This window comes from Phocoena sinus, chromosome 8 (assembly GCF_008692025.1).
Source record: "Phocoena sinus isolate mPhoSin1 chromosome 8, mPhoSin1.pri, whole genome shotgun sequence".
In the NCBI taxonomy this organism is placed as follows: domain Eukaryota; kingdom Metazoa; phylum Chordata; class Mammalia; order Artiodactyla; family Phocoenidae; genus Phocoena; species Phocoena sinus.
Window position 1 is genome coordinate 63,613,930 of NC_045770.1, and position 22,368 is coordinate 63,636,297.

At 44.4% G+C, this 22,368-nt stretch overlaps 1 protein-coding gene across 3 annotated transcripts in view; it reads right to left on the minus strand.

Moving 5' to 3' along the window:
• Positions 1-22,368, minus strand: part of SCUBE2 (signal peptide, CUB domain and EGF like domain containing 2) — a 66,358-nt gene that overhangs the window by 22,163 nt on the left and 21,827 nt on the right. For 2 of the 3 annotated variants that reach the window (XM_032642047.1, XM_032642049.1), the window contains exons 8-16: positions 17,975-18,091; positions 16,894-17,016; positions 14,353-14,469; positions 12,900-13,022; positions 12,357-12,473; positions 12,011-12,097; positions 10,193-10,297; positions 7,652-7,807; positions 7,052-7,258 (exon numbers count right to left, since the gene is read on the minus strand). In XM_032642047.1, coding sequence (XP_032497938.1) covers positions 7,052-7,258; positions 7,652-7,807; positions 10,193-10,297; positions 12,011-12,097; positions 12,357-12,473; positions 12,900-13,022; positions 14,353-14,469; positions 16,894-17,016; positions 17,975-18,091 — 1,152 coding nt within the window. The remainder of the gene's footprint in view (positions 1-7,051; positions 7,259-7,651; positions 7,808-10,192; positions 10,298-12,010; positions 12,098-12,356; positions 12,474-12,899; positions 13,023-14,352; positions 14,470-16,893; positions 17,017-17,974; positions 18,092-22,368) is intronic. The other variant, XM_032642048.1, reaches the window with a different exon arrangement.

Sequence of the window (22,368 nt, forward strand, 5' to 3'; positions counted from 1 at the left end):
ACCTTCCTAGGGGCTTCTGGTGGCGCAGTGGTTACGAATCCGCCTGCCAATGCAGGGGACGTGGGTTCAAGCCCTGGCCAGGGAGGATCCCACATGCCGCGGAGCAACTAAGCCCGTGCGCCACAACTACTGAGCCTGCCCTCTAGAGCCTGCATGCCACAACTACTGAAGCCCATGTGCCTAGAGCCCGTGCTCCGCAACAAGAGAAGCCACCGCAATGAGAAGCCCGCGCACCGCAACAAAGAGTAGCCCCCTCTCGCCGCAGCTAGAGAAAGCCCGCGCGAAGCAATGAAGACCCAACGCAGCAAAAAAATAATAAATAAAATTTTTTAAAAAAGATTCACCTTCCTAAAGTGCTTCTCTGACTGCTTCACTCCCTGGCTCAAAAACCTCCTTGACTTGCCTCCCTACACTTCTCAAACTCAGCCTTTAGTCCCCTTTTCTGTATCTGAGTTTTCATTCTTTCTCATGCCCTCTCAAGAGCCCATTTTTTTTCTGTTTTTTCTATAAATCTTTTCTGATTATTTCTTCCCCAGTGATCACATTCATCTAGCCATTCAACCAACCCACAGGCTTTTTCTCAGTGCCTCCTGCATATGAAACAGGGCTGGGTGAGATGAGGGACGTATGGGAAGCAAGTGCAGGATCAGAGGCCAAGTCAGAAACCTCTGAGCTCACCCCAACTCTTTCCTCGTCTCAGTCCCCAACCCAATTTATCACCAAATGCTGCTCACGTTTCCTCCTAAATATTTCTCTAATCCACTGCTTCTATTTTACTCCATCTAGTGCCTTCATGTTCTCAATATCTCTTACGCAAAGCAATCAGAAGCTCCCAGATCGGTTTTTCTGCCTCCAGTCCTGACCCCCAATTCAGTTAGAGAGATCTTTCTAGAATGTAAATATGACCTTATGCTCCCTGATTAAAGCCTCTAATGACACCTGTCACCTAGAGATAAAGTCAAGGCTCCTTAGCAACATATTCAAGGTCTCTCATGACTTGGCCATGTTTTGCCCACTAGCCTAGCTGCTCACTGCATCCTACCTTCCACTCCAGGGTTAGTAATACTGAAATGCCAATAATGCCCTGTGCACATCTTGCTCAACCTCACTACCTAAGGCTGTTCCTCTGCCTGAATGCTCCTTCCCATTTATGCTTCATCTGTGCATCCTTCAAAACTCACTTAGGCTTTCTCTCTTTGGGGAAGGCTTCTCTGACTCTTCCCTGGGAGGGTTACGACTTGAGGGATGCTGTCATATTTATTCAGACCTCCTCAGCACCCACCACAGAGCTGGCCCACGCAGGGCACTCCATACGAGTGCGGCATGAGTAAGATAATCACAGGGCACAGGCTATATGTGGGAGACGTGAGAGCATTCAATTTGAGATGGTTAGGAACGTAGGCTCTTGAGTCAGATCTGAATGCGAATCCTGGCTCTGCCACTGACTTGCTGCATGAAAACTGCTTACCTTCTTATGCCTTAGTTTCCTTATCTGTAAAAAGGGCATGATGCAGAATGACTTGTGATGAGACTAAATGAGATGAGACATGTAAAGTACTTAGCACAGGGCTGAACACATTAAGTGCTCAATACATGTCAACATTTTATTAAATTATGTTTTTTAAATTAAAAGCGTTTCCTACCAAGTCCATGTGCTAAATATTGATCTATATTGCTAATATACACTTTATATTTTCCTTGATTTAAAACAGAAAAGAAATTTGCTGCCTGTTCAGTTCCAAATAATTTCTCAATTTTGAAAACTTAAGAAGAAAATGCCTGGCTACTTCCTGCCTCAGGCCCTTTGCACTTGCTGCTATCCCCTCCATCAGAGCACCCCCTGCCTCTATGAGAGTTTTGCATGGCCAGCTCCTCCTTCTCAATTAGGTCTTAGCTCAAACGTCACCTGCTCTGACGGTCTCCCTTGAATACCCTGTAGGGACTAGTAATCTCTCCTCCCCTCTGACCCTTTCTGTTTTATTATCTTCAATAACACTTATAATTTCTGAAATTATCTTTCTCTTTACTTTTTTATTGTCCATCTCCTTCCATTAGAATGTGAACTTCATAAAAGCAGGCTTCTCACCCATTATGTTCTCACTGCTTCAGCCTAAGTTCATAGAGTGGCACAGAGTGGGATCTCAATAAATTCTGTTTTAATTAAGTTTTATCAACTACTGCAGAGGAACGCTACGACTATTAAAAGTTGAATTAAACTTTTCTAGTCTCTCAAGAACCCAGGCACTAGGATACTTCCCAGTTTGCCAGTTGCCTGGATTGTGTCTTTTTAAAATTTCAACAAGTTTTCAAAATAATCAAATACAAAAATTTATACTTTAGGGCTTCCCTGGTGGTGCAGTGGTTGAGAGTCCGCCTGCCGATGCAGGGGATACGGGTTCGTGCCCTGGTCCAGGAGGATCCCACATGTCGCAGAGTGGCTGGGCCCGTGAGCCATGGCCGCTGAGCCTGTGCATCTGGAGCCTGTGCTCCACAGCAGGAGAGGCCACGTACCGCAAAAAAAAAAAAAATTTATACTTTAGCAAGTATATTCCTTAAATAATGTATCCTTTATGAAAGGATAAATAGCTATGAAAGAAAAATAGAAATCCATTTCATCATTAATTTTTTCTTTTCTTTCTTCTTCTATACATGAAGGACTTTATGAATTACTGTGAGCTTAAGGAATTTGTTCCTTGGAGAATATAATAGATATTTTTCTTTTTTGCCATCTTGCTAAAATTGATCACAGATGGTACAAAGGTCACCTGCAGAGCAGGCTGTCCCCAAAGTCCTTAAATGTCAAATTAATGAGACTTTACTGTACAAAAATGACTATAAGAAAGAAAATGCTTGGTCAGAAGTGACTATGTTCTTTGATATAACTTGGGACTTTAAATTTTATTTTTTAAAAATGATATTGGAAAACCAAAAAATTCAATGGAAAAACAGGCAAAGCATAAGGATATTCTCAGAAGAAGAAATCTAAATCGCCACAGACATATGAAAGCATGCTCGGTCTTACTAATAATCAAAGAAAAACAAGTTAAAATGACTATTATTTTTACTTATCAGATTTGCAAAAATTTTAAAGATCAGTAGGGCTTCCCTGGTGGTGCAGTGGTTAAGAATCTGCCTGCCAATGCAGGGGACACGAGTTTGAGCCTGGTCTGGGAAGATCCCACATGCCGCGGAGCAACTGGGCCCATGCGCCACAACTACTGAGCCTGCGCTCTAGAGCCCGCGAGCCACAACTACTGAGCCCACATGCCACAACTACTGAAGCCCGCCCGCCTAGAGCCCACGCTCCACAACAAGAGAAGGCACAGCAATGAGAAACACGCACACAGCAACGAAGAGCAACCCCCGCTCGCCGCGACTGACAGAAAGCCCGTGCACAGCAACGAAGACCCAACGCAGCCAAAAATAAATTAAATTTAAAAAAGAAAAAGATCAGTAATATATAATCCATGTTAGCTATGAGGCAGGGCAAAAAACACTCAGATACAATGTTGGAGGGAGTATATATTAGTATGTTTTTTGGAGGGTAATTTAGCAGCATCTATTCAGTTTTAAATATGCATGTCCTTTGACCTGCAATTAGACATCTGCACATCTATCCTTCAGAAATACTGGACATGTGCACAAAAAGAAAATTCACTGCAGCATTATTTGTAACAGAAAAATCAGGAATAACGATTAAATGTCCACTAATAGGAGTATGGCTAATAACCACTGGTGTCTTAAAACAAATATAGATTAGGAAGCTTTAAAAGAAGTATGGTAGCTCCTCTGTTAGCATGGAAAGATGTCCATGATCTACCCTGTAGTTAAAAACAATACACAGCACTATTAAAACTGCATTGATATATTTTTTGGTTTTTTTCACACATAAACCTACAGCCTATTTTCAATACAGCAGCCCAAGTTATCCTTTTGAAACGTAAGTCAGAATCTTGTTACCTCTTCACTCAAATCCCTTCATTGGCTTTTCTCTCACTCAGATTCAGCGACCTCACCAGGATTTCCACTCCCCACATGATCTGGCCCTCTGTTACTGCTCTTACTTTCTTCCTCTGCCCTCCCTCCCTCAGCTCTCATCATCTTGGCCTTCTCTCCAGCCCTCAGGGGTTTTGTACTTGCTGTTGTCTTTGACTGGGACTCTTTCCCCCAGATCTCCCCATAGCTGGTTCCTCCCATCCTTCACATCTCTGCCCAAATGACACTTTCCAATGACCACTGTCCCTGAACACAGTCTATGTTTTGGGGGAGTACACTCCTCCTCACCCCTCCCCTTGCCAAAATAGAATCTTCTATTCTACTTCTCTGCTTACCTGTTCGTCACCCCCTTACCACCATTTGCTACAGGATATATTTCCTTCTTTATTGGTTTGTGGTCTGTCTCCCTCCTCCAGAAATGTAAACTCAATGAGGGCTGAGATTTTTGCTCTTTTGTCTCATTATTGGATTCCCAGCACCTAGAATAGTATCTGGCCCACAGTAGGTGCTCAATAAATATTTATTGAATGAGTCAATAAAATTTTTTTATACGTGCATAAAAACAGATGTGGAAAGATAAACAGCAAACTATTGACAGTGATTATTTCTGGGGAGTGGGATTGGGAGCTAATGGGAAAGTTTCCATCCTAACTGTGTACATTTCTGTATCATTTGGAATATGCACCACTTAGGTAATTAGAAACTAAATAAAAAATATTTTAAAGGAAAAACATAATGGTTCCATCTCTCCTTCCAAGTGACTCAAAGCAGTCTTTGGGCTCTTTTCTAGAAACACAAAACAATTTCTAAAAAGAACTACCCTAGGTTTGTCTCCACTGCATGTGCCATCAGAGCTCAGAAAATACCAGTAAGCCTGCTTTTTATGATGTTCTAAAACCATTAAATAGATCAGGAATATAAGACACACACACACACACACACACACACACACACACACACACACACACACACACACACACACACACACAAAGACACCATGGTTTGCCCATGCCAGGAGTCTGCTGGGTAAAAAGCCTTTCTAACTAACACATCAGACTCCTCTTTACACCCACTTCCTCCCTCCAGCAGGAGAAAGGAGTTTCACTGGTAGTTCCTTGTGCTGTTTCTTTGACATGGTAAAATCTTTAACACTGCTGTCAGGCAGGGTGAACCTGATGTTGTGGACTACAAAATTCATCCAGTGCTAGAGGGAGCTCTTGAGACAGGATACATGGCCTCTCTTAGAAGCAAATCCAACTTAACTCAGCGTGATAAGCATCTCAGGGACACGTTCACACACACAACAGCTACACAAACCTTGTACTGAGTGTCTTTCACCAGCTGTCACGGTCATGAGGCCTCTGTTAAGTAACTCCTAATCCTCCCCCTGAGGCCTCTATTCCCCAGAAGCATCCCCATGGTAGTACTAATAATACTCTCACTGGGAGTTGTTCCACAGGGCCCTTGACACTAGCTTTTCCTGAACGCTTAACTGACCCATAAACCTCCCTGGTGAGCCTGCAGGGCCTCTTCCCACAGGACAGAAGTTGGGGGAAGGGGTGCAATTCAGCTCTGAGAGGCCAGAAGGAGGCTGGCCCGCCTATCCTGACAGTTTCTGCAACTCACCCTGGAAAGCAGGGCGGCAACAGCCAACTCTCATCACCATTTTGGTATGGAAACTGGAACTCTTAGAATTTTCAGTGAGAACCAACCAACCAGCTGGGTTGTTCTTACCATTTTGTTTTTTTTTTAGGAGAGTCAGCTGGAATAAAAGTCAAGACTATCTGAGAACCAGCCCCTGGTGGACAGTTACACTGATTTTACACATGATTTTCACTATGTTTTGGCAAAGCAACAGAGTTGGGCTGTGGACCTATTGCTGACAATTCTTCTGAACAAGTGCCTCTGGGCTCAGCTTTGCTTCTTCAGAAACACTGGTTTATCACTCCTTAGCTCAAGCATCATTTCTCAGGCCTCAAGATTCAAATGATACTTCAGAAAGGACATCAATTTACTCTGGAGGGGTCCGGTTATCGAAATTCACCTTTCTTGGGACCAGAGCACAGGTTTTGGAGTGGGACCATCCATGGGACCTTGGGCAAGAGCACTTCTCCCTCTGAGCTCCAGTTTGCTCATTTGTAAAATGGAGATAATAATACCTACCTGGTAAGATTACTGGAAGGACTGAATGAGGTCATGCAGATATAACGCTTAGCGTTACGCTTGTGACAGATGAGGATTCAACAAATGGTTACAGCATTACTATAAAGAGAGACCCTAATTTCCCCCCATCTAAGACTTTTTAGGTAGAATCTCTCATAATTGCCCAGAACAGTCTCTCACAACAAACAAATCTCAAGACTGACCACCCTGGAACGTCTTGCACAGACTCCTCTTGCCTGGAACTTCATCAGAGGAATAGAATTGATATTGCTCAAGTTCCAGGCCTCAAGTTTAATTCTGATACATGCACACACACACCACCACCGCCACCACCACCAACAACAACATACACTGGAACTGACACTACGAGAAAGCTTGGGCCATAGCTCAGGGATCTCATAAGGCAGCTGAGCGACCCCCAGCCTTGCCTCTGCACAAAACTATGGACAGGAGTTTGTTCATTGCCACCATGTGTCACACCAGAGGGATGATAGGGGAACTGTGATAGTGGAGTGTCGAGAAGGCTCATGGATGCTTTATACTTGCAGTCCTGCCCCAGCTGGGGGACCACAGTGCTTTGAAGACCACGGTCCCTCAGATCCTTAAGGGGCAACACTCCCTCTTCTCATCAACCCTGCCTCTTCCATTCTGTCCCTCAACCCAACAGAGAGTTATTAAGTGCCAGGCACTATGCCAGGTGCTGGGGGGCTCCTGATCCTGTAGGCAAGGCCAACACCCACATGTAGTTCTCAAATGAGCATGGGTGTCCCAGGTGTTCTCTGGAAGAAGCCTAGGGAGAAGGGATGGGCCAGACTTGCTTCTGGTTATCCTTAGTGTTTTTGGAGCTCAAGACAGTTGTTAGCAAGAATGTCCCGGCCAGCAGGCCACTCACCACATTGGTTTCCTACATGGCCCTGACCCACTCCACAGGACTCCGCCCAGTGTTCAGATGTTTGGGGAGACTTTTTAGCCACTTCGAGGTCCACGCCTGAGAGCTGGAGGTGAAACTGCTCCCTGTGGGCAGCCTTCCGGAGCGTGCGGATGGCCTTCCGGAGCCGCTTCTCTGTTCGCTTTATGATGCAACTCGGATCACAAGAGGCTGAAGAAACGAGAGGGACAGCAGTGGAGGGGTCAGGCTGCAGCATGTGAGCATGTCCAGACCAACTGCAGGACCCACAAACACCCACAGCTCCCTGTGCACAGCATGGGGAGAGGCTTGGAGCTGGGCACCTAGCAGGCTGGGCAGCATTCAATTCAAACAGAAATTTGTTGACCAAAATGGTAGCTTTGGGTTTTGATGAAGCAGATAAAATCATCAGGTTCCAAAACAATTCAGTTTAGTTTGGGGGTGAAAAAAAACAGGAGATACTTCAGTGGTTGCACTATTTCCGGCCACCCCCCCACCCCCGGCAAGAATGATGAAAAGTGAAAGGCAAAGAAATAAGGAGCAAGCCGTAAGAAGTCTGGCACCACAGACTGTTTTCAAACCAACCTGTCACCTCCTTTTGGTTAGTTTCAAGCTCAAACTCAACAGTGATAAACATTTCCTTAGGGGTGCTCGGTCGTCCGGGGGCTCCCGGGACTTGCTTGCCAGAGCTGCATGTAAGGTTTGCGTAGCGGAAGCTCTCTTTTACTGAGCTGTGCTTCTCTGTATGAAGAAACAAAATTATCGGAAGCCAAATCCTGGCAAAGCACTCAGCTGAACATTCGCTACAACTCTGTAAACATTTCATTAGAACATCTCTCAAGGGACTAGATGATTAACGCCATATGTCAAGACGCTGCAAGCCCTCAGCTTGCAGCACGATGACAAAATTTTAATCCTGAAGAACCAGTACTGCCACCTATATAACTTTACAATTTAGCTCTTGAAACTTATTTTCATGAATAAATGCTGGATGTTTCCAACTGACCGGCCACATCTGTGGAAAATGGGGACCAAAGATCGTCTTGCATTCCTGACTGGTAATTTGTTAAGGTGCGTTCATGTTCTCACAGTTGGTTTCTTTAAAGCTGGACTATGATGTCTCAAGCAGGGGCTGAGGGGCTTCAAGTAAGGAACGAGCACAGGAGTAGCAAGGAAATTAACTCCTGCTTTCAGGCAAACTGACCTTGGAGTAATTCCAACCCAAAGGGAAAGCTGGAAAGCACGTCAACAATGATGGCTCAGTTTGAAATAACCAGGAGCAATAAATGGCACAAAGAATCAACAGAACCAAACAATATCATGAAGGCACGTAGGATGGGAGTGAAAGTGTTATGTAAGGCAGGGCTTTGTGCATCCTCATTCCTGACTTTGGCCATCACTCCTCCCTCCATGGCTTCCAGTGAATCTTTTAACTAATGATCGTTAACCAGAACCAAAGAGCAGGTCCACATACCATCCACACAATTAACTAATCTTACTTTATTGAACTGAAGAATTATCTGTATCGTGTTCTTCTCTAACATTATAAGGATGTTCAAATCAGCAGGTCATCAGGACCAAAGGAAGGAGAAGGCAAATTAATTTTTCCCTGAAGATCTATCTTACCTTTTCAAAAGGCTAACTTCACATCTCAAACTGAACAGATGCCCATTCTGAACCTGTTTTCCTTTCCATTTTTCCATATCTATTTTTTTAAACTTTTTATTTTGAAATAAGCTTAGACGTATAGAAAAGTTGCTAAGAGAGTACTCAGAGTTCCCATATACTCTTCATCCAGTGTCCCCTAATGTTAACATCTTACACTTACACGTATCTTCATCAAAACTAAGAAATTAACATTAGTACAATACCATTAAGTGAACTAAAGACCAAATCTTTTTTTTTTTTTTTTCGGTACGCAGGCCTCTCACTGTTGTGGCCTCTCCCATTGCGGAGCACAGGCTCCGGACACACAGGCTCAGCGGCCATGGCTCACGGGCCCAGCCGCTCCGCGGCATGTGGGATCCTCCCGGACCGGGGCATGAACCTGTGTTCCCTGCATCGGCAGGCAGACTCTCTACCACTGTGCCACCAGGGAAGCCCCCAAATCTATTTTTAAATAACGCTTTCCCCTCTGATTAAAAGTATAAATGCTCACTGTGGGGAATTTGGAAAATGCAGGACAAAAATTTAAATCACTCATCATCCTTCCACCCACATATAACCCACTAATAAGGACATGGTGAGTTTTCTTTGTTTTTCTTCTGCTCACGCTTTTTCTTATACAATTTAGGTCGTATTAGATATACACAATGTTACTCTCTCTTTTTCCATCTTAGCATTATAACAAGAACATTTTCTAATGTCATTAAACATTCTTTGAAAACCCATAATTAATAGCTGCATAATATTCCATCAAATGGAGGTGCCCAAATTAATCTTGGTTAGTTACTTAAAATAGGCACTCAAATGTGACTAGTGTGATTTTGCATTTATTTGTTTGTACAGTTTATTTGAGGGTAGATTGGGGAAAGAACCCTCCCTAATACATGACTCCTGATTTTTTTTTTCTAAAATTATTCTATGAAATAATACTGGAAATGTGAGCTGGGGAAGAAAGAGGAATGTTGGATTCTGCTCTTTTCATAAGGCCAGGTCTACTTGGAAAGTATTTGTTCTGCTGAAGCCAAATGGCATCACTGCCTCCAAAAACTAAATCCAGCAGGAAAGCTGGATATTACATCTTTGTTCATCAAAGATTACCCTTTCTGAGCCAAACCTTTTCTTCATTTCTTTGGATTCGGATTTTGGATTATTTTAAGGAAACTCTAAGGTCTAGAAAATTTAACCCAGTATGATCACAAGGTACTAATGCATCTTAAGCCCTCATTGATTCCTATTAACTCACAGCTTTCCCCAGAGCTTCACTCTTTGTACCCTGCAAAGGAAACCCTGAAGAATAACTCCAGAAGCATATGGAGGTGCCAGGAGAGGCTCTTCTTCATCTTGTGAAGAGAGTCCACAGAGATTCTGAACTGTTTGATCCCATCTGAATGGCTCGGCTAATTACAGGCCCCTTTCCCACCATGCAGGCAAGCTCCCTGCACCAGCCATCTGATTCCATACCTGGTAGTACTGGTCGCAGACCCTCGGGAAACAGATCAGCCTTTTTCAAACTACACTTGCCTTCATTTAGCTTAAAGGTTACACTTGTCCTGATGGTGGCGACATCTTCAGAAAGAAACAAGTGAGAGATGTTACCTTCAGAGGCAAAGGAATGGAAACACCAGTGGGTAATGGAGAGCTGTCCATTGCTGGAAGTACACCCTGAGCCCCCTCTCTTATGCTAAGGCCAAGAAAGTTTGGGATTGGGGAGCGCCCATTCCCTTGGACTGGGGGCACCAGGAGCCTCCTAAGAGTTACACTTATCGCTCCATCTGAGATGAATCCAGGGCTCAAACATAACAAAGGAAGGGCCCAAAACAGCCTCAACGGTGAGATGAAAACTGAGGTCATTTCTGTGCCTTTCCAAGAAGGAAGGCCAGAATCCCCCAGTTCAAATTTGAGCAAGACAGCTGAGGGAAATGGAAGGGCAGATTCTCCTAAATAAGCCTGTCCTGGGAGGACAGGGCTGAGGGAGCCACCATTCCAGACAAGGATGGCACTCACTAAACGTGGCTAGGATTTTCAGGGTCTGTGAGGGAGCAAGTCCTACTTTGAGGGTCTCATATGGAAAATTCTGTTCTCCTTCCATGGTCAGTCTTAATCATGTTAGGCTCTGGAGCCAATGACCAGGATTCAAATTCCAGCCCTTTGACTTGTGATGAGAACTTGAGCAAGGTACTTAGTCTCCCTAAGCCTCAGTCTTCTCATCTGTAAAATAGACATAATTACAGTCCTTACGTTACTGGGCTGTTGTGAGGATTAATGAGATAATGCAAAACAAAAAGTGTTTAGCCTACTGTCTGGTACATAGTAAGAACTGAATAACTGTTAACTATTTGCTTGCTCACCTTAGGGTGGCCTTAATCTCCAAGTGATCATCACTACGAGTTTTGGTGAAACAGACCGTGAAGTCCCCTCTGGCTGGGTCCAAACATCAGACAAGAGGGGCAGTGAAGGATAATGCTTAAGACTCTGGACCCAAACTGCCTGGTCAAAATCCTGGCTCCACTATTTCCTATCTGAGTCACTCTGGATATGTTAGTTCACCTCTCTGAACCTCAGTTTCTTCATCTGGTTAATGAGGATAACAGTAAAATTGCCCCAGAGGGCTGTAGTGTGGATTAAATCAGCTAATACATGTAACACAGCGGCCGGCATGTTTTAACTGCTCCATCAATTCACACAAGCTGTTATTATCATGCTTTGCATCTCTATCTTTGCTTATATACATAATATGGACAACAAGAACCATTTCCTTATTCAGATGTTCACATGACATCATCACAGATGTTTGTCTAAATCTGGGAGGACAAGGCCTCTTAAAAGCTTTAAATGTCCTTCTTTGTCTTTTGATAAAGGGTTTGGGCCCCTTTCCCTGGTCAGAATCCTTGCTCCCCTTGTCATGTCCCTGTCTCCACTGATGCCATGTGCCCCAAGCCCACATTTTCTGCCGAGCCTCTGAGGTGCTGCATGGTACAGGGAGTTGGGAAGACCTGCGTCTCCTGGTCCCAGAGCTACGTGGGCCTCTGCCCAATATGATGACCCACCAGGGCTGCATGGAGCCTTCCAGCACACAATGGACACTCAGTAAGTGTCTGTTATGTGGCGAGTCAGATCGCAGGCACCAAGGCTACAGGTAAGAACAATCTGTAACGTGCTTGCGGCATCAAAGAGATTAGGAGAAAAGAAAACAAAGCCAACGCCCAAGAACAGTATCCCACAAATGAAGCCCATTGAACACGGTGAGCCCCAGAGACAACACGCAGGTTTGGTAATTACCCCCGAAAGCAGAGTCATTTGATTTTTGCTGTTTGCTCCTGAGAGGAGAGGAAGAGCCGCAGGTGACAGAATAGGCCTCTTGCAGTCCTGACAGACAGAACGTGGATCGTCAGCAGGTAAGCAAGGTTACAGTCTCTCCCGGTGGCAGCTCAAGTCACCCGCAACCCCACTCTATGTGAACCACTAGAAAAGCCCCCAGAATACAGGATCTCAGAGCATGGGCCTCCAGTGGTGAGGGAGCAGCTGGTCAAAGACCTGGAAGCCCTTTGAAGCCATCTAACACCTGAAGGCCAGGAAGGCCTGGCCCTGGCATGAGGACCTGCCCCAGGGCCTGGGACCCACTCACCTGAAGAGAGGTGAATGCCAGAGAGACATCTGAGGAAGCACCTGTCTCCTCCACCACTCTTACCACACTGCAGGGACACGTGGGATGATACGCTAGTGGGCAGGACCCCCTCCACTTCTAGACAGGACAAAATACAGACACTTACAGAGAGAGAAGGTGTGACAAGGACAGCTGAGTCCCATGCTCAAAGGCCCCAAGAAGAGAAGGTAGTGCCGACACCCAGCACATAACACAGACACCACGTTTATTCCCCCCAGGGTAAAGGAGCGCCTTGTACTCTATTCTTTTCATGCAGGAAAGCAACCAGGAAAACGAAATGAGTTCCAACCTACGCAGAAGCACAGAAGGAAACGCCCAAGGGCCTGCAAAGTATCTCCTGTTTTTGAAGGATTTAAAGAACGGCTGCTGCAGCTCGCGGGAGGAGAATGCAGTGGATGACTGGTCAGCCGCACTCCGGGTCCAGTGCGACCAGGGGGACATGGGAGAGTGCTGCTGGGCCAGCGGTGAGCCCGCGCACTGAGCCCGAGCCTCGGCGCCTCTTACCCACACAGTCTTTTTTATTCCAGTGGAGCTTGTGCGCAGAGTGGCACCGGCATTCGTAGCTGCCCACGGTGTTCACGCAGACCTGCTGACAGCCTCCGTTGTTGACGCTGCACTCATTCATGTCTGTGGAGCAAAACGCTCTCCTGTCACAGCAGCCCTTTGCTGACATGGCTGACACTATCCCTCCATCAAAGAAGGAGCAGGAGGTGAGTCGCACGGCTGAAGCTCACTGAACTAAGGGAAGGTGCTGACCGCCTTCAGAACGTGCACTTGGCACGAGCTGACCCACTCCCCACTCAGTGGTCTTCCTGGCACGAGCCTCACCAGCATGGACCAAACATTTCCGCCAGTAAGGGCACTCAGAAGGGGTCACACTCTATTTTCAGGTGTCAAATTCAGACACTGCACAGGCTTCCAGTTTAAAACTCCACCATCCTCCTGGGCTACATCCCAAGAGAGACAGAGAGAATTAGGATTCCCCACTTGGCGGTTCATATAGTTGGGATATAGATAAGAAAAATGACTTGCACTAATCCCCATCAACGTGAGACTGAGTCCAGGTCAGAAGGTGACTCCAACTAAAACCCAAATACACGTCCATATTCAGGGAATATTTCCTTGGGGTTTCTTGATGGACTGGAAGGGCATGTGTTCAGCCATGCCAGGGATGTGTCGAAAAGGAGAAGAGAAACAACACTATCTACAGCAAATCACTACTATCCATTCTTCTTAAGGACACAGGAAACAAGGATGGGGCAGGAAATACTAAAGCCAGTGGTTCCCACATCCTCAGATCCCCAACACCTTGAAGCCCTAGACTTTTTAGAATCAGAATCTGTATTCTCAAAGATTGCTGAATGAATCTGATGATTAGAGACAGCAGAGTGACGCCAAATCTGACTTAAGCCATAGTTTACTTAGCTGTAAGGTCATGAGACATCAGAACACGTTGCTGCAAGGGCTCAGAGCAGGGAGACAGTCCATGGTCCCACTTCCAGCTCAGAGACCCGCACAAAGACCAGCTCAAAGAGCTCAAACCAAGCTCCGCAGCCAGTTCCTATGCACAGCAGAGCTGTGGAATCGGTTGGTGTACTGCCAAGCCTCTCCGAGGGCCATGACTTCACTATCTTGGGAAGTTCCAGCGAACAGGGCACCAGCTCCTGAGAGACCCACCCACTGTCTGAGTACAACTGTATCAATAAAGTCCATAAAGAATTCACAACTGAAAGAGCTCAGCTCTTCTCTCTACTCCATTTCACACGTGACGAGTTAAAGGGATCAATGTGGGACGATCTCCCATAGCAGCTGCTTCCCTCAAGTCGATGGACTCCCTACTACTGTACAGGGCCTGGTATGTCCGGTTCAGCCCCCAAGGTAGAAAAACTGGCCCTGATCTGGGGAAACCTTAGGAATAAGGCCCAGCCTCATCCGACTCTAGAGGGATTCCACTCACCTCCACAGTGGGTAAAGCCATAGAGGGTGTACCCTTTGTTGCAAGCACATGCAAACGTGCCAGGGTGGTTGATGCAGCTGTGGTCACAGGTCCTATCCAAAGAGCATTCATCCACATCTGTAATTGTCAAAGGGAGAGGGGAGCTGAAACCAACTCTGAGGGACCGTGGAGAGAAGAACACACTTATAAGAACACCAGTTGCTGACCAATAACAAAAACAACAACGTGAGAATTATCTATCAGTTCTCCCTGCTCACCTGTGTTAAACAAAGTGTTGAGCAGCCCACAATAAGTATACTCACAGCCAGGACCCTTATTTCCAAATTCTGTCACACACTGCACTTGCCTAAAAGCTCAGTTGGTCTCTCTCACCCATGCTTATCTGCAGGGCTGAATAATCTAAAATATTTAAATGAAGTCAAATGAGATAACATAACTAAAAGGGGTTTGTAAACTATTAGGGTGCTGCCTGTGCATTATTACTGTTCTATTACTAACTGGTAAAGGAGCAATAGTAATTTTATAAGCTATGGCCAATTAAAAGGAGAAAACACGTAAGCTGGAGATAAATCTAGCTCCTATCTCTTTTGGGTCTTGCCAGAATTCATCTTCTGGCCCCAGGAGGCCAGTTGATCCTGGGTTTTAATGCCCTCTGCACTAAAAGAATGCATTAACATTAACATCCTCAGAAATTTTCTATCGCAGACACTGAAATGTGGTGCTTAAGCACCAAACAGGATCCTCTTGGCCAGTCCCTTGGCTTTGTTCCTCCCCCATGGTTCAGTTCCAGTTCCTCCCCCATGATTCCCTCCCTTCCCGGTTCAGCATGAAGGCATCCTTGGCTGCAGTTGAGGTCATGGAAACTAGCCTCAGGAGGCTGTATTTGTCAGTCTAATCAGCTCTTCTTCCCTGGTCTGGTTCTTACATCTTTCCTGTACACTAGAATCTCAGTGCTTCACTTCCTCAACTCTTTGGAAGATTTTAACAGAGTTATGACTTGTATCTCCAAATGGATAAACCAGGACCAGCACAGGACTCAGTGGAAGCCAACTAGACCATTGCTAGATCCCTTTTCAACACCAAACATGCCACGAGAAACTATGTTAACAAAAAACAAACATTTGGAAGGGACTGGAGGAATGAAAAACATGAAATAAAAGAGGGCAAAATCTTACAAAACCTCTTCATCCGTAACTTTCCCCAGAAGTCCTGACAATTTCTTTAGTAAGTTTGTTCTGGGTAAATATTTGTTCTACCAAGACTGATCAGTGAAAAATGAGAAAAAGTCCACTTCTTCTGTAGTAATTGATATCATTCTATGAATTCTTTTATTAAGATCAGCCAGTTACCGAGAAAGTGGGCTCATTCAGTAGCTGACTTTGGCTGCTCACAACAGGCTTTTGCTTTGTCAAAAATAAGCAGATCGCTTTTCTAATTCCTTTTTAATGTGTTGACACAGCTTAAATAGTATTTCTTGCTCTATACATTATGAAACATTATGTGGAACGGCAAATTTTCCTTCCAAGTCAAACAGAAGAAAACTGTGCAGTAGTCATCTAGAGTGAACTCGCTGAATTTAAAGGGGTGTGAAGTGTCTGACAAATTACATACCAAGAAGAAAAAAACAAGAGAGAAATCTAATTCACACCATAAGATTATAGAAAGGTAATGGTGCATCTTTATTATATGAAGTGAAATCAGATACTATTTTCTGATTTTGATTTAATTCTGGGATTTCTAACAAAATAAGTTAGGCTGTTCTTATTCTCAGCAATGGATCAGAAATAAATGACAGTACATCTTTCCTGAGAGTTTCTTTCTATATGTCAGTGGGGCATAAAATGCGCTCAGCTGCAAATATAAATGATGCCCCCAACCCAAAACAGCTTAGCACTGTGCAAAACACTTATTAATATCAACAACTGCTACCCAGAGACGTTCCCTTGCTGCGCCCCTTATACGGGAAGGATGTGTCTGTGAAGGGGTCTGAAATCCTGCCCAAGGACTGCCCAGCCTTTCCTCCACTTAATCCCCTCCCTCCCTCACCCTTACCCTTTCCCCAAACACCAAAGGCTGGTCATTCGAACAAGGCCTATAAGGAAGGGACCAACTCTTTGCTGAGAAAAGGTATGTTAACTAAATCAACAACTTTTTGTCACCAAATTTTGTTAGAAAATCCATAACATTAAAGGGAATTTTAGAAAGGGAAAATTATTCATAATTTCAACACCCTAATGCAACCCTGGTTGCATTCTGTGATCCATTCCATTTCTAGCAGCGAGCTACGCTGTAATCACACCACATGGGTTCACTGAGGTGTTCTCTAATCATTAACAGCTTAATTTCCAAAATATACCTGTGAGCTACCTCAGTGTTTTTATTTTACTTAACAGATGAAATAAGTGAAGCACAGGGTGGAGGTTGGATTAATGACTCCGTAGAGAAGCCCAGCGAGCCAGTCTCTGTCCAAGCAGGGTTTCGTCTTCTCCAATCCAACCAGCGGGCATTACACAGCACAGCTAGCTATGTTTCACCACATACCTTGGCAAGACTTCTCATCTGTTAATAATTTAAATCCCTTTTTGCAGCTGCAGTCAAAACTGCCCACGGTGTTTTTGCAGAAATGATCGCAACCTCCATTGCGCGTCTGGCACTCATCAATATCTGTAACAGTCAAGCATCGGCAAATCAGACAGCGATACTTGCCTCGTTATCCACAAATCCCTGAAGTGCTATTGTGTGTGCTTCATTATTCTCTGAAACAAAACAGACCCGTAAAAGCATTTAAGGATGTTTGTTGATGTTTTTAAACTTACACACGTTCTCTTGTCTGGCTTAACCCATTTTGAAAGACAAGTGCCTGGTCCCCTGGAGAACTCTGACTTACACTGTCCCTCCCTTGACTAGCATTAAGGAAACAAGCTATGGGAAAGAACGGTGATGTCCTATTATATTCTCATCCTTGCACAAGTCTCTCAAGATAAGATGGCTTCCTTTCCTATACTTCCCATTCCAGTTTAATGATTAAAGTTAGAAGGAACTAGAATATTTGTTTTGGCAAATTACACCACAATCAAATAGCCTCAATGCTTTTAAGTGATTTCTGACACTCAATTAATTTTATCTTTTCTCAGTTTCAACTGGTAACTGGTTATCTACTTTTTTATCACGTTAAAGAACTAAGCCTTTGTACTCTGGCCCATGAAATACTAGGTTATCGGGGTCTCTATTCATCAGTACAAGTTAATCGTACAGTTATTCATTGTTCTCTGGATAACAATCTTGGCTGCTATTTATATAATAATCTCTGGACTGTTATTTATGATATGATGATATTATCTCCTGCAAATGAATGTTCCCTTGAACAACTGCTTTCTTCTAATAAGGCCACTGCCTGAAATGGATCATTTGATGTTTGTAGAAGCTGACCTTCTCAACAGTTAGTGAAATTAAGCTGGTTCTAATTAAGCTTACTCAGTTACAACCTTCTACTAGCCCAGGGAAGAAAAGCTTCCTTTTGATCAATATGAATCATAAGCAAAACTGGAGTCACTCAGGAGGTGTGGAGGGGAAGAGCTGCCTTTACTCCCACACATTAGCTGCATGGAGAGGCACAGGCTACCTTTACAGGTCTTCCCATCCAACTGGAGACTGAATCCGACGGGACAACTGCAATGAACACCTGTCGAAGTATCCTTACAGGTGCGATCACAGCCTCCGTTGTTGACAGCACACGTTTCTGCCAAGGAGGTAAGAAAAAGGCAGTTAGCTTCCTAAAGAAGTGCTCACACAGCTGGGAAGAAAGGGGTATTGGTGCAGTGTTAATACTTGACAAAAATTCATGAAAGTCAGGAAGCGTGTGGGGTCCTTATGGTCATATCCCAAGCCTCTGCCACCTGCAGGTGAGTTAGAGGGAGAACAGGGGCAGCTCCTCCCCGCACCCATCTAAATAAGTGACATCTCCCGAGGAAGCCTGACAGGGTGAGAGAAGGGGAAAGATGTCTCTGCCAACCTGCTGAGCCTTTTCAGTGGCAGATTTGAAGCCACTAAAAGCTCCTGTTGATCGACAGCCAGTGACCTGCAAGTATGACCACATCCAGCAGCCTAGATGTGAATGCAGAACACAGCAAAGGGGGATGTTCCTTCCTTTATCCTGAACCGTCTCTATTCACCATGTGTAATGGGCAAAGCAAGAGAGGGTAAACGTTGCCCATGCCACCCATTCCCTTGCCGCAGACCAATGACTTCCTCCTGGCAACTGCCAAGTAACTCAGATTAGAAGTTTACCTTTCCTTGAAAGGAGAAAGACCTGTCATAGTTACATGAAAAAGCAGCCACAGTTGTTAAATCATATCTATAGAGATGAAGAACAACAAGCTAATGGCCTTCTATTTCTGTATATCATGCATGAATTCCAAGTAATACACAAATGTTATTCAACATTCATTCAACGGTTAGCACTTACGCATCCAGAAACTGATTTCACTTCCATAGCTACCTCTGTAAAGCCTCGGGGGTGGGGAGGGGGGGGCGGTAAACTTAATTCTGATTAAATATGACAGATAGAACATGTATGTTTATCTCTGTTTCCTCACCAAAACTCATTAAAATGAGAGTAAATAATTTTTTTAAAGTATAAATCCTTAAGGACAAATAAAAGACAATAGATGAAAGATGTCAAATCTTCTGGAAGTGGCATGTCAATGGAGGAACAGTAACTGGCATAGCAGAAAGTTAAACCCTAGCAGTGGGGCTTCCCTGGTGGTGCAGTGGTTAAGAATCTGCCTGCCAATGCTGGGGACACGGGTTTGAGCCCTGGTCTGGGAAGATCCCACATGCCGCGGAGCAACTATGCCCGTGTGCCACAGCTACCGAGCCTGAGCTCTAGAGCCCGCGAGCCACAACTACTGAGCCCATGTGCCACAACTGCTGAAGACCACGCGCTCTTGAGCCCATGCTCCACAGCAAGAGAAGCCACTGCAACAAGTAGCCTGCGCACCACAACAAAGAGTAGCTCCTGCTCGCCACAACTAGAGAAAGCCTGCACGCAGCAACGAAGACCCAACATAGCCAAATAAAAATAAAATAAATTAAATTTATTTTTTTAAAAAAACCTAGCAGTCTGCAGAGTGATGCCAACAAGTGGTAAGCTCATCTGAGCCACAGAATCCCAGAGAGGCTCAGGAACTGGAGGTACTAAAGTTAGTCTAGAGGCAGAGGTGAGGATGGAGTTAAAAATAGGAAGATTGATTGAGAGTCTGTATAACAAATAGGCTCCCAGATCCCCATCTTAATTCCACAGCCCACAGCACATCCCTATTTGGACTAAAGCAGATAAATTTCTTCTCTGGAAAAGGGCACCAGTAACAGCAGAGGAGGTGCTGTCAGGTGAAAGTCTATACTGTGAAAAGAGAGATCTCAAACTTTCACCACCTCTGCACCCCAGTTCCCAGGACACTGGCAGCCAAGTCTAAATCCCCTCAGCAGGAGACTGAAGGATTCCTCTCCAGCCAAACTGACCGGCCCAAGTGAAAAGACCTATAGATTCTGGCATTTGAAGATCTCCAAATGAAATGACTAAGCCACTGCCTAGTCAACCAAGCATAAAGCCCACCAGCTGACAGAATATCCAAGTGGCTTTTCAATATTCCACTATTAAATAAGAAAAGTCAGCCAAGGATCACCGGACATCTCAGGAAAGCCTCTAGTATGAAATAAATACACCAGATCAAACAAACAAGGGAAAAGGAACCTGAGGGAAGCAAAGATAATACAGGGAACAACAGAGAAGTTAGAATATCTTATCATTAATTTCCTCAGGGAGGTAAGAAAAGCATCCATGAAATAAGAACAGGTTCCTACAACAAAAGACCAAAGTAAAATTCTTAAAAAATTAAAATATGAAAGCTGAAATTTAAAAAGAACCCTATAGAAGGATTAGAAGAAAAAATTAAAGATCTCCTAGAAAGTAGAACAAAAATATCAAGAAGAGAAAAAAGAAGAAAATTTGAGGAGCAATCCAGGAATTACAACAGCCAGCTAATAGGAGTCCCGGAGAGAAAGAGAAAAGTGAAGAAAGTTATCAAAAGAAAAATTTCTCAGAACCAGGGGATGCGAATGTCCCTCTTGAAAAGGCCTACTCGGTGCTCAGAATAACAAGTGGGACAAATCCCACAGTGTGAACATTGTTGTGAAATTTCAGATCACCAGGGACAAAAAGGAGACCCTGAGAACATCCAGAGAGAAGCTCTCGTAGGTTCCATACAAAGAATCAAGAATAAAAGTGACTTAGACTTCTTGAAAGAACACTGAATGCTCAAAACGATAGAGCACTATTTAAAACTCTGATGGAATATTTTTCCCAACTTTGAATTCTATCCTGAGCCAAATTCTCAAGAAAGGGTGAAGGTAGACTATAAAGGCATTTTCAAGTATGCAAAGTTTTAAAAAAATCTATATCTACCCATCTCAAAAGAGAAGACATGGGATCCACCAAAACAGGAGCATGGGGAAGGGAATTCCCAGGCTGTGGCTCAGGGAAAGGCCAGGATGACAGAGGTGCAGCTGGCCCAGGATTCAGGCCCTGCTAGAGCAGGGAGGAAGCCTCAGAAGGGACTTTTTAAGAAGAAAATAGAATTGATAAGTTACCTGCTGTATTTGAACATATTGTAAAGGTTTTAGAGCTCCGCCAGAAATTTGCAAAAAAAATTGGTAAGAGGTACTAAGAAAACTAAGCAAACAAAGAAAACATAATCATAGCACATTACATGACTCAGGGGTGAATCATATTTAGATATTCATAATATGTAAATTGTGATAAAACTATATTAAGGATATGGGGGAAGGGGACAGAAGGGAGATATAACTTATTCTTCTGTGGTAGGAAGTCAAAAGCTAATATCTAAAACTGACACATCAAGGGAATTCCCCGGTGGTCCGGTGATTAAGACTCCGCATTCTCATTGCCGAGGGCGCAGGTTCAATCCCTGGTCGGGGAACTAAGATCCAACAAGCCGTGTGGTGCGGCCAACAAAAACAAAAACAAAACAAAACAAATAAAACCTGACACATCAAGAAATAACTGTAGGACTTCCCTGGTGGTGCAGTGGTTAAGAATCTGCCTGCCAATGCAGGGGACACAGGTTCGAGCCCTGGTCTGGGAAGATCCCACATGCCGCAGAGCAACTAAGCCCGTGTGCCACAACTACTGAGTCTGCACTCTAGAGCCTGTGAGCCACAACTACTGACCCCGTGTGCCACAACTACAGAAGCCCGTGTGCCTAGAGCCTGTGCTCTGCAAGAGGAGAAGCCACCGCAACGAGAAGCCTGCACACGGCAACAAAGAGTAGCCCCCGCTCGCTGCAACTAGAGAAAAGCCCGCACACAGCAACGAAGACCCAACGCAGCCAAAAATAAATAAATAAATTTATAAAAAAAGAAATAACTGTATACACTTCCCTTTTCAGAAACATGTGGGAGGGGGAGTCAGGAGAAGAAGAAACAACTAGGAGAATTGAAAATTGTGGGCCCTGGCAAATGGCTAGTTAGGAGACAGGGAAATGATATATTGCTTTACAAGCTTAATAGTGCTAATTAAGTTTTTAAGGTTTTTAATATTATTCATATGTACTATTTTAAGGCAATTAAAAATAATAATTTTAATAGGGCGGAAAAGAGCTCAGAAATGTCACCTGCCTGGTAACCAATGGCTGCTTAATATCTTACCTGACTATTAAATCCAGAAGCTATCGAAAGATCAGTTTTGTTGAGGCCAGGCTGAGCTTTCTCCAGAATAATAACGTCAAATGATCTGATGCCCACCCTCACAGCCACCGCTGAACGTCTGCAGTCACCTCCAGCTCCAGCAGACCGGCTGCCAGACCTTCCTGTGTCCCCCAGCCAAGTGCCACTCTTCTCCATTCATCTCTTCTGCCATTAACATGGGCTGAGTCCAAAATAGAAGACTCAGTGGACAAAACCCCAGCCAAATTACCATATGCTAAATAGGGGCTGCCC